This window comes from Centrocercus urophasianus, unplaced genomic scaffold (assembly GCF_019232065.1).
Source record: "Centrocercus urophasianus isolate 14NV4802_14NV808 unplaced genomic scaffold, USGS_Curo_1.0 seq_10, whole genome shotgun sequence".
Lineage (NCBI taxonomy): Eukaryota > Metazoa > Chordata > Aves > Galliformes > Phasianidae > Centrocercus > Centrocercus urophasianus.
The window spans coordinates 43,955,140-43,968,585 of record NW_024884142.1 but is presented as its reverse complement, the minus strand read 5'-3'; the positions used below and the strand labels follow the sequence as shown (position 1 = coordinate 43,968,585).

The following is a 13,446-nucleotide window of genomic DNA, read 5'->3' as shown; positions in this document are numbered from 1 at the left end:
TTAAGTAGATCCCACTAAGGGTGTTGAAGTCATTGGCTATGACCAGTCTTTAAAAAGACGTAAATTAGCTCGGTTATACTCTTTGGGGCTTAGCAGTTTTACAGACTGATGCTGCTGCAAGAAGTCTCAGACAAAGTAATTGCCTCTTTTTTAATACATATCAGCAATCATGTGTTAAGTAATGAATAATCCATCCTTTTTTTCCCCCCAGACTTAACTTGGCCAAGTAAATAAATTATTTTCGTTCTTAAAGTTCACAAGCGTGTCAAACTGAGATCCTTATAGTCTTCTCCTAGTATTCCGTGGTCTGTATTAGTTTCTCAAGAGTCTTTATGACATTCACTATTCTTAGGGTTCGGGGGCTTTTTTACTATTATGTCTAAGAGAAAGAAATGTTAAAATAGAATACATTATTCCGTGGGAAAATGTCAGTAATGTTGTTGTCCTCTCTATAATCTTGCTACATACACAACCAAAGTCCACTTTAACTTTACAATAAACCACTTTGTTATGAGAAAGCACTTTATACAATCTCCTACTATCAATTTGGAAACAAGGCAGTTCCATCTAGATTAAAAGCTTGCTCTGTTGCATCCTCACTTTATGCTCAAGGCAGGAAAATTTGTTCTTTCTTCAATGCAGATGCTTTTTCACTTTCTCAGTGCTCTTGCTTTTCTACAAGGTTACTCAATAAAACCTACAGAACTGTACAAAAAATATTCTCACTTTCTTCAAACTAATTCTAGAAGAAGTAAAAATAACAGCTTCTAAATATACAAAGGAGCAGTAGAAATGGTAGATACCTATCTCTCAGACATCACTGTCTTCAAATTCTTATATTTCATAATTTATTTCCAAGTTTATCTGTTTATGTCACTGCCAAGCTCAATTAAATATTTCCTTATCTTCTACAAATGGCAGTGGAGAAACAAAGTACTTATTTTTACAGCGATACCCCTGCAGCACTGAAGTACTACAAAGTACTGGGCTTCACATGTCAGGTCAATTTTTACGTTTAGAGAAGACAATGATACTGAGTGTAAATGAGGCTTCTTGTCTTTGTAAATTCTGAGAATGCCTTACAGAAAAATTAAGAAAATAGTATAATGAGATTTCTCATTCAGGCAGGAATCAGAACACATATGTGCATTCAGTGTCATTCCCTTATTCTTCTTATAACCCATATCTAATGCTCTCATGGGATGGAAAGCACCCAGTTGCATGCACCTGAGCTCCCCTGGGTTGGTCCTGCCTTCCCAACAGGTGCTCAAACACTGTTTCAGACTTAGCATTTCTGTAACACCATAGCAGAGTGAGGAATATGTGCTGAGCCTACTAACAAGGATGGAATCCCTGTAGAGAAGGAACTGGCAAAAACAGCCTCCAAACAGAGCTCCACCCTGGTGAAAAGCACAGCTTGTTTTCAGAATCCTTAGTAACTTGCATTGGTATTACCCCTTATGCATTTGTCTTGCACAATCTTCTGTCAGTGATGCTAAAAGCACATTTAAGTCTCATTCCACTGGTCAGTTTTTGTTTCTCCTGAAATCTCTATTTGTAAAGCTTCAGAACTGCTGCTGAGCAGTTCTTTCATCATTATCATTTACACAAGGAAAAAAGGTTTACTTATTATCTTTAGAAAATATATTTCTGTTCACTCATTTCTGCCCTTAGAGCAGATGTTTTACCCTCTCAGTCAAGTATTGGCATACTGGTAAATGGTTTAGGCTTACAAATACAGATAAGTGTGTTTTCTGAACCTACATTAACCCTTCTCAATATATTAAATTTCACTTTCTATAGAATCATACAGCTGTAATAACTGAATATAAAATAACATAGGATGGCTTAGGTTGGAAGGGACCTTAAATATCATCTTGTTCCAACCCCCTTGCCATGGACAGTGCTCCCATCCACTAAATGGAAGCTGCCCAGGGCCTTATCTAACCTGGCCTTGAATGCTTCTATCCAGTGATAGAGCACCCACAAGTTATTTGAGCATTCTATTGCAGAGCCTCACCACCCTCATAGCAATGAATTTCTTCCTAATCATGTAAAAAGTCTGTCTGACTCCCACTTAGAAGCTCTCTTCAAGTATAGGAAAGCTGTACCTAGGTCTCCCCAGATCCTTCACTTCTGCAAGTAAAACAAGCCCAATTCCTTTAACCTTTCTTCATACAAGAGATGCTCCAGCCTTTTGATTATCTATGTGGCCCTACTCTGAACCTGATCCAACAGCTCCGCGTTTTTTCATTTTGGGCTCCTGATACATCGGGCCTGGATAAATTGCTCCAGATGAGGCCCCACAAGGGCACAGCAGAGGGAACAATCACCTCCCTCGCCCTGCTGGCCACCTTTCTTTTGATGCAGCCCAGGATATTGTTGGTCTTCTGTGCTGCAAGAGCACACTCCTGGTTTATGTTCAACTTCTCATCCATCAAGTTTGGAGACCAACAGGGATGTACATTCTCCTTGGCCTGTCTTTTTTGATCAATGTATTTAAATAAATCCTTGTTTTTTAATCATCTCTTGCCAAATTCTGTTTTGTTGGTGCCTTGGTTTTCCTGATCCAATCCCTGCACATCCAGGCAACATCCCTATATTTTTCCCAAACCACCCACCCCTGCTTTCACTGCTTGTACATTTCCTTCTCATCTCTGAGTTTGATCATTAGGTCCTCACTCAACTATGCTTGTTTCCTGCCTCCTTTGCTTGATGTCTTATGCCAGAGGACAGAGGTTTTTTTATTGTTTTTAACTGGCATTTGCTTGAATTTTTTTTTTTTTTTTTTTTTTTTTTTTTTTATTCTCAAGATTTTTGGACTAGTCAAAGTACTAGAAATGAAAGAATATTCCAGTTCACATTTACATTGCTCCCAGGGTTGTGAATTGAAGAAATTATTCAAAATATTTCAGACTTGCAATATATTACTTAGTTTTTGCAACAAATGTTTTGATTACAGTAATTTACACGAGTATAATAAATACATCACACAATTTCTACATATAGCAAATAAGATAAATAGAAATATAGATGCATATATCAATGTATTACTACTACATAGCACTATTAGAAAATGGATAGTAGAACAGGGGTAGAAGAAAAAAAAAAAATTCTACATCCTGAGTGATTACTGTTATATAAAGGAACACTATGACAGAACATAGACTTTGCAGAAGTAGGTATAGATTCAGTGTAGTTAACTCATTTATACATTCATACATTGAAAATATGGTTGTACAACAGCAAATCTTTTGGACTATTATCTATCTATGAGAAGTATTGCAAGGGTTAACTGAATTAGTAGATAAATTGGATATAAATATTATACACATTTATTTCCAACAAAAGGTGTTCTAAGCAATGGTTTTGAAATCGGTTGCTCTGTCTTTAGAGCCCTACGTATCTGGGGGGGAAAAAAAAATCTGAAATATAACATGAAGATTTCATTAAAGCTGTATTGTACTAGTGAGTACAACAATAACACATGTGAGTAGTGAACAGTCAAATAAGGAAAAGAAATGGATAAAAAACTAAAGATCCAAATCCTTATTTTTATCCAGAGCCCTCAGTCTGCAACTGTCATAACCACGTTTCTTACCATACTCTCATACTTCATTTCCTAATTTGGACTATTTCTACACATAACATGTAGGCATTCCCCCAATCCTGGTAAAGAACAATAATGAAATACTATAAGAAGTGATGGATCTACTGCATAGGTCAGGTGAATCTAGAAAATTTATTCACTTCTGCAATGTTCATGTTTTCCTGTTACTTTATTTTTAACTGTGGCAGGTTGTTACCATTTAATTACTCAGGTGATCCAGAAGTGTAATGAGTGAATGTAAAATGTTACAGAAGTAGGTGAAATCAAAATGAGTTCTATTTCTTCTATAAGCAGTACAGTTTGGAACTTTTTTATTAAATATGCAGATTAAAATATATATATAAAATGAAATACTCACTCCTGTTATGTAACGAGGTCTATACTGGATGGTTCCAAATAAGCCAAGTATGACTACAATAATGTGTATGAAATTTGCCAAGATGGGTGCCCACTGATAACCAAGGAAGTCAAATATTTGCCTCTCGAGCACAGAAACCTATGATTAAAAAGCAAAAGAATAAATAGATTAGAACACACCAGAAAATATCTACTGGGACATTGTCCCATCCCATAGCAAGATAATTGCTCTAAGTTAAAAACAAAAACAAGAACAAATTCAGTCAGCAGTATCAGCAGCACAAAGAAATGAGTTTGCAATATTTCACTTTCTTGTTTTAATGAAAGCTGCATTTCTCACTGACAGATTACTGAATTATATTCAGTTACCTAAAATATTAATGTGGGCAATTTTACTGAGATACTAAAGCGTTTCCTAGGATGTTATGTTTGCAGGTGAAGAACCACAAATCATTTTGTTATATACACCAGCAAATGCTATAATGTCCTAGAGTACTGGTGCTGAAAATATGTGCTGGGTTTATGGTCGCTTCTCAGCTACTTTTGTTCCATCTACAAAAACCATCCTTCAGCTTAATCCTGTCTATTTTCTTTCATTATTTTCTCTTTTTACTTTTTTTTCTTTCTATTCCTTCTCTTTCTAGCTATCTGGTGAATGGGCTTTTACCTTTGCTGAAATGTATACAACTTTTCGACCTGGTTCTATTGATAATTACTCTAGTTTATCTTCTCTCACTGTCACAAATAACTCAAATATAAGCTGTTACTCACAACTCCTGACATTTCATTTTTGAAAATGAATTATGGTACAATCTTGAGCTGTCGATGGCTGTTTTGAGTTAATGCCATTCTAAGCAGATAGATGAGAAGGTAGAAAAAAAAAACCCTATATTTCTAATAATGTTGGTAGAATTCATTATTCTGAATCCAAACATCAAATGTCCCTTACCTTGTATTCAGACATTATAGTAAAATTCAGCGCTGCATAACAAACCATAGGCAGAATGGCATGTTTTGATTTAAGTAATATTGATATGAAAATTAAAAGGCAATGAAGGCTGAAGTGAATTTAGAGAGAAAGGGTACCAAGTTTCTTTGACATTTGAGTTATTTCACTGATTTTACTAATTAGAATTGAGTAGATGAGTTTTATGAAAATGTATGTAATAGTAGTAAAACACCCAGAAGAAATAAAAACAGACTGCTTCTTCACAAAGTTTCACTGACAGTAGACTATTTACTCAGTTTATATTATACAATAAATTACTTGATTTAGATGTATCTGTCACACACGTTATTCATTTAAAAGATAACACCTTTTGAAATCAAATACTAAATGAATAATTAACCACTGTTCAGCACTCTTCTTACATGATATAGCTATGAGAGAGTCATTTACCTTTCATGTCGCAGTCTACTCTCACACCAACAACTCATTTTTGAAATTGACTAAGAAGGCTTGCAATTAAAAAGACAGCCTACACTTGCACCAGCACTGCAAATGTAGAGTGTTAGTTATGTAATGCTTACGGGCATATGTTGCACTTTAAAATAGGGATTCTCAAATTAACACTGGGGAAGCCACATAATTTTGAATTTTGAGCCCATTTGAAAGTTCAGAGATTCATGTTAATCACTGAATTCCTCTTTACAACAAAAATTACTTTCATAGAGTACTTCCAGCTTAACACTTCCAGTGTTAATATTTCGCCTAGCATTTTATTTTACAAATATACTGACACAAAGAGATCCTGGTACTACATCATCTGAGATCTTAATGGAGTGATTTGTGCTATCCTGCAACTCTCTCTAGAAAATAAATGTAATAGAAGCATTCACAGAACCCCAGGACACAACATTCTAAAAGTGAAAACAGTGAAAAAGAAACAAAAACTTGATTAAGCTGCACTACAAGTTTCATGAAATCTACCTCTCCATGTGCTTTTAAATTTATCATTAAAAACTATTTCCCTGACTATCAGCTGAGCTATTTACATATGAAAGATAAACAAGTGGCATAGTGTTATGCAGGTTTGTGTGAAGACCCTTAGAGCTATTAGCAAAAGACTTGCTACACCTTAAGCACCATTAAACAGGTGAGGAAGGGAGAACACTCACTCTGAGCACCAAGCAAGGCTGAAGCAAAAAGAGTCTAGACTGATCAAGTATATAATAGATTTAATAGTAGAAATTCAATAAGCAAAAAATACTAGGAATGAAGAAACCATTCAATGAATAAGAAATTATACAGCTAAGAATTTCAACTATAGAAGAAAATCGCAGCAGGGTAGTTAATTGTATTAAAAAACAAAGTTAAAAGCCTAACACTCCTGTTTTAATTTTAGGTTAAGAAGAAGTTATTCTATCATGAATAAAGCTGTTTTGCTTTGCTTTTTTATTTATTTATTTCTTCTTTTTCTCTGAGAAATAAATCAGTTTCTGAAAAGCTTTTTTAAGGGGCTGTATTGGATATATGACTGTTCTGTATGAAATTTGCACTTCCCACATGTCAGCGTATATCCTTATTTTTGATGGCCAGCAATTGCTTCTGTACCAAGCAACCACTCCTCTCACACTGTGGCTGTGTTGGAATGTCAGGTGGAGGGCACCTACTGCAGTAGCCTGCCTGTCCATATGTGCTGTGTCCTGCTGATGGTCAACAAGACATGTAAAGCAGGCATTACATATCAACTAAGCAGGAGTAGGAGACGTGTCTGCACCATCTCCATGCCTATGTATCTACCTCATAATTTTGATAGGCATACTTTCTATTAAACTTCCTCCTGTCATTTGAAGGCATCAGTTGCATGTGGGGACTATTCTGGTAGGACTTGTAGCTATAAAAGGCTGATGAAATGCTGTGGAGCAGAAGTTCTGTGGAATTTATCAGAAGTTCTGTGGAACTTCTGCTCCACAGAAGTTCAGACTACCACAGCAAGAAGCATCACAGATTTATCAAATGGAAAATTTAGGACAGAGCTGGATTTTCATTCCTCTTTCTTAAGAGATGAAGGTGGAAAGAAAAAAAATACAGAAAACCAATATAGACTTAAGCAATCTCACGGTTTTATGATCTTTGTTATAGGTATTCCACATCATTAAATCATGTAGAGCACTGGGAGTTAAGTAGTTAAAGCTCCAGTTCCATGGATTATCAATACTTCCACAGTACCTTTCATGAAAGTGAAGAAGACCCACATCTCTCAAAACACTTCACTGTTCCTTTTCTGTTTTCCATTTAGAGGGAAAGGTGAAACTGCTTGGGAGACACAAGACTGCCCCTTCTTTTTCTGCTTTTCTCTGAGGTGTGTGCTCCTTAGCCATCTTACCTTCAGCATTAGAGTAATGTCTTCAGTTCTGGACACTCCCTCTCATTTATTTGATTTATTAGCTTCAATTCCAATTATATTGTATCATATTGTGTTATCTTGCATTCCGCTCTCATATTTAGTAAATTAATTTTCTCCCTTAACTTGTTGTTGCTGCTTTGTTTTTAGGCCCATCTCCCTTCCTTTTCCCTTTCATCCCCCTTTCCTCCCTCTCCCAGGGCATGGGTCCGTGGGTCCCTCTGCTCCATTAGTCACAGAACTGGGATGAACTGGGCCAGAACTGTAACATGCTGTTACTTAAAAAATGTCATTTTGTCTATCCTTGTGATTCCAGGAGGGGAAAAATAAAAAGTAGGACAAAGTACAGATAAAATCTATTAAAAACAGTATTATGTGGCTTCCACCTCTTGCACAGATGCCAGAATCATGAGGGATTTCCTCACTTAGAAATACCAAATACGGATCTGATTTTGAAAGGACTTTTTTTTACTTTAAAAACTTAAAAATGTTAAACAACTGCATTTCTTTCTGCAAGTACAACCCATTAGCTGAAAATGTTTAATAATGTTTCAAGCACACAAAGAAGAAAAGAAAAAAAAGACTGACATAGAAATATTCATATTTAAAGTTCTAGGAACAGAAGGAATTGCACATTTTCTTTCTTATTCTTCTGGAAACCAGAATTTAAAATGAGAACAGACAAGAGAAAAAATGGATGCTTTGAATGAAAAATTAGACTATTGGAAGAAAAGAAATTTTTTTATTGAATTCCATTTTAATAATTCACTGAACCCAAAACATACGATTATGGAGTCTCAGTTCCTAATTTTAGAAATTAAACATCCATCAAACTGTCTCAGGTTTCCAAATAAATAAAATACCACTGATAGATTATTTTATCTAATCACTGATAAATTATAGAAGAGCTAAGTGAAAACCATTTCTACTAATTCACTATTTTTTCCAGACTTCTGCTAGCTGTTTTAAAAATACATACAAAATAAAATCAGTCCATACACTGTCAAGTTGGAATAGCTCAAACTGTTTACTGATTCTTGTCTGAGGATGGCTGTTAATAGGTCAACAGTGTTACTGACCCTGAGGGATATAAAGAATTGAATTTCCAGAAGATAAAGAAAACCATTTTGAGATGATTCTTAAAGTATATGATAGGAGCAAAATTTCAGACAGGAATCACAAAGGAGAAACCAGTCAAAAGATGATTTATAACACAAATACCAAAATGGAAAATGACAAAATGCTTTTCCTTAGAAAGCTCCTTGAAAAGAAACTTAACCACAACAACTTCACAAAAGAACACACCCAAAAGTTTGCACTGATATAAATTAAAGTGTACTTGGTCACACAATCCTTCATGCACAAAAGCTTGCCAGCCTGGGCCCCTAGTGAAGCAAGGACTAGTGTAGGATCACTTTAGAACGGGCAAGTGAAGAACAAGTTATAGAAACCAAGCAGTCATCAGTAACTCTTTAAGTCTTCAGCTCATTTGTTCTTTAGTGAGTTAAATTTTTGGTTCTATAGCATATAAATGTAAATACTTCCTAGGAAGCACAAGCACTTTAGGCCTGTAAATGTACAAAAGCTCTACAATGCTGAAGCCTATTTGAACCATGCACAAGGCTAGGCTTTCTGCTTGCTTCGTCAATTTGAGGCAGAATTCATGCTTCACACCATATCTTAATGGAGTTCATTTAGATTTACAACAAAATTTCTAATTTCAGTATTCTGTCCTGAGATAGAGGGACCAGTTATTCAATGAATTCCCAATAGTTCCTCACCAGAAAAACAGAATAACATTTCAAAGTCCATAAAGAAAAAACATCTGCAAGTGTGTCTGTGTATGCAAGTAAAATCCTTTACAATAAGGCACCAGGTCAAGAAAAAGATTTAAACAATTTTGTGAGAAGGAAGGCAAAAATAAAATGGAGTTCTGCAGAGAGCTATGGGCACAGTGGTATTCTCAGTACATCTAATAAAAACCATGACAAGTGGAGATAATTCAAGTAAGAATCAACAAGGAATTAGTTTCCACTTGTCCATTGGTTCTTTAAAGGAATCACAAATATAATACTAAGCTCCTGTCTTTAATCTGCCTGATGCTGCTGAGAGAAGGAATAGGCCTCTGGAGTTGATAAGAAGGTAGGCATGTTTTCTTAAAAATGCTGTATGGGACCACATCCCTGCATCGTTTTGTGTGAGAGTGGATTTATGCAGTGACCTACTGAGGACAACAGGTCTCTGCATAGACTGTATTTGAGGACTCTTCTGCTGACTTCTCTAACTGAACATAACAATAATTAAATAAGGGTAAATGCAATCTTTCTTCATTGGGTTTTTAGTTCTGCAGTAATGAGAAGCAGAACTGTTATCTAAATAAGACTTCATGACAAGAATATAAGAAAGAATCTAGCTAAATCTGAGCTGGTGAAACTGACAGCTGGTTTAAATAAAACTGATTTGCTGTGCACTGAATGTATCTTCAGGTTATTATAATTACAATTTGTAAGCATATAGACTCCACCATACATACAGGAAGGCACAGCGACTTGAACAATAAGAACATCAAAACCCTGTCTTCCAAGTACTTCCATAAAAAAGTTACCCTCTGTGTGAAAAGGTAACAAAAAGGGGGAATTCATAGAACCATAGAATCCTTAGAGTTGGGAGGTACCTTTGAACGTCATTTAGTCCAACTCACCCACAGCTAGCTCAGGTTGCTCAGGCCCTGATCCAGCTTTGCTTGAAAGTCTCCAGGGGCAGGGTGACAGGAGCATCACTAGGCAACTTGCTCCAGTGCCTCACCACACTCACTGTAAATAATCTTTTCCTTATATCTAACCTAAATCTACTCTTTGAGCTTGATGCCATTTCCCCTTATTCTACCACCACAGACCTTGCTGAAGAGCGTGTCCGTCTTTCCTGTAGCTCCCTTTTAGATGCTCAAAGGCTACTACAGGTCACCTCGCAGCCTTCTCTTCTACAGGCTGAATAGCCCCAGCTCTCTCAGCATGTCCTTGTAAGAGAGGCGTTCCATTCTGTGAATCATTTCTGTAGCCCTCCTCTAGACACGCTCCAACAGATCTGGGTCTCTCCTTTACTCAGGACTCCTGTAGGCAATGCAACAGACTCCACATCTGGATGCAGTACTCCAGGTGATAGTGCAGGAAGAGACAAATTATGAAAAATATATTGGGGTAAAAGTCTCTTACTTTATACTGAATTGTGCAGTGATTGCATTTCTATTTTGTTGTTGGTGACTTTTTCCTTTTTTTAATACTGTTTTTCAATATCACTATAGAAGAATTGTATGGGAACCATACTAGTAGAATGATGACAAAAATAGAATTAGTTAAAAGGTCTTCCTGTAAGAAGTAAGATACGAAATCTGGAGCAAATAGTCACAAAAAATGTTTTATATAGGAACACAGAACTTACAGATAAGCTTGAGGATTAACAGAAGTATGTAAATGTGTTGGCAACCCAGCATGTACAGTGCTCTGCATCGTGGGCTTCATATGACCTGGTAAAAAGTCACTTAGATCATGAACACGATATTGGAAATGGCAACTATCTTGCTTATGACAGTACTCTGTAGAGCCAGGCTACATACTCAGTGTATGTGATCAGGCTTAATACTACAGCCAAAGGGGGATGGGTTGATGGCCATTTGTGGACAGAATTTTAAAAATTGCAAACATGCCTGATCACATCTTCTTCCATTCTGCCATCAACAATCAAGACTGATCTCTCAGGGATTTCTTTCCAGCCATCTGCCTCAGCCTTATTCCTTCTGCCTTCTTCGTGTCCTTCTGGCAGAAGGACATCTCCCACACCTCATACATAAGGTGGCAAAATTCAGCTTTACTGATGCTGTTGAGAAGCCTTCAGACAGTTCCGGACAAAAGAAACACTATTGAATTAAACATTGATAATATTTTATAACTGTAAAATGTAAATTTGCTTGCAGTAAAGTCTGAAGGCAAAATCAAGCACTCAGTGAGAATTCTGAAAGATTAGCCTTATCTAATACTGAATAATTGTTTCTGCCTTTATGAAAATATTTGTCAATAAAACACATCTCATTCTCAATCACAGAAACACAACTAGAAGTTGTAAACTCAACAAAGATCTGATAATCCTGATTTGGAGTTGACAAGACAATATATCTAGGATAGTGCCCTGGTTTCAGCTGGAACAGAGTTGATTTTCTTCATGGTGTCTGCGATATTATGTTTTGGTTTTGGGAGAAAAACAATGTTGATAACAGTGATGTTTTAGTTATTGCTGAGCAGAACTGTACAGAGCAAAGGACATTTCAGCTTCTTGTGATGTCCTGCCAGCCTGAGGTGGCACAAGGTGCTGTAATAGAAGCAGGACAGCTGACCCAGACTAGATAAAGGGATATCCCATACACAACATCATGAGAAAAAAACTTCAACAGCTGTGGGGAGTGGGCCAAGGGGAGCGTCCTGTACTCAGAGACTGGCTGGGTATCAGTCAGCAGGTAATGAGGAATCAGTTGTTTTGTAAATATATATTGTATTAATATATGTTCTATTATTTCCATTTTCTCAATTTTCTCTTCCTTTTCTATCTTAGTTTTTATCCCAACCCACAAGTTTGGAATTTTTTTTTTTAAATTATTTAAGAAAAAAAATTAATTTGCCCCATCCCATTGGGAGGGGAAAGCAAGCAAATGACTGTGTGATGCTGGGCCACCAGCTAAGTCAAATCACATCAGGCATCTCCTCTTGAATTAGTGAAACCATGTTGTATGTGTCAGCAAAAAATAGCATGTGTTCACGTCTGAAAAAAGTTACCTTCTCACAAGAAAACATCAGTTTGTACTTCTTCTCAGAAGGAAAGACACCCCACTAAAAAAACCTCATTAACCTAATAATTTTGACAGATATTGGCAGGGATCACAAACTATTTCAATGGGACTGGGTGATGTGATAATAATAGTAGGGGATTTGGTATGATAAGACTTTATCAAGTAAAAATAACCAGTCTAGAGTTACTATGGTAATTGTACTTGTATTCAGACATACTACAGTGCCTACAAAGCAAACGAGAAAGATTGCTAATCTATTTCAGAACTGTAAGGCACAGAGGGCTCTTTGCTTTGTAGTCACTTATTCCACAACTAAACCTGGATAAGCAGGAGGCTGACTTTTTCTGACCTTCCAGAAGCCTCTCTCTTAAGATGGTCCTGTTGGAATATTCATTATTGTTAAATAGAATATGTGAAGCATCTACTAGATTTTCATGCCTTGGCATAAGTTGAAAAATGACATTTAAACTATGCAGACCACTTTATGGAAGAGAGATAACTGATGTCAGATATAGTCTGGAAAGTTTTTAGCTGCTAAACTTTGCCTATTACCTGTGCATAAAGCTGTTAGTTCTTAGGGAACTTCAAGCAATGCTGAAGGTAGCAAAGCATCTGCCCTGTAACATGGTCACCTCAAGAGTTATACTTGTCATCTGCTCTCTGCACCAGAGTCGCATGGACAGAGTCTCAAATCTCATCTTCCAGATGCCCAGTGACCCAAGTCCAACATCTTTAAATTCAACCACAGCTGGGGAATGTTGATTTTTACCTAAAGTCCAGTTCCACATGAAGGTAGAAATTTCTATTCTAAGAGTGAGTCAGTTTATTGTAAAAAGAAATGGGTATTCACATTCAACTCAAGAATTATTGATTAGAGCAGCCAATATGCACCATTTTTTAATATTTCACAATTTTTTTTTCATTTTGATTTAGTACATGATTATAAGAAAAAAAAATCATCTTCAAGTAGATAGAACAGACTCACTGTACTATAAGTAAGCAGTGCAGTTTGGTCTTATTCCCCAGGATTCTCATCTCTTCCAACACTAAAACTGTAAAATAATTAAAAAGACAGTAAGATATTCCTCTTCTCTCTATGTGATGACAATGCAGTGGATGAAAAGCTAGACTAACACTGAAGTATGCTGACCTCTTTTTAAGATTAAGATAGAAACATCTCTTTTTAAGTAGATTGTTTCTGAAATATTTGATGTTTGCAGCCAAGCCTTATCAGTCTACAAAGTAACAAACACTGGAAAACAGAGTACTATAACATTTCATGCTTAACAGATGGT

The 13,446-nt window shown here is 36.3% G+C and overlaps 1 protein-coding gene across 1 annotated transcript in view; it reads right to left on the bottom strand.

The window, feature by feature from the left end:
• NKAIN2 (sodium/potassium transporting ATPase interacting 2) overlaps positions 1–13,446 on the bottom strand; it is a 289,894-nt gene that overhangs the window by 267,470 nt on the left and 8,978 nt on the right. Inside the window, exon 3 of the mRNA XM_042815045.1 lies at positions 3,969–4,106. Within this exon, the coding sequence (XP_042670979.1) occupies positions 3,969–4,106 (138 nt within the window). The remainder of the gene's footprint in view (positions 1–3,968; positions 4,107–13,446) is intronic.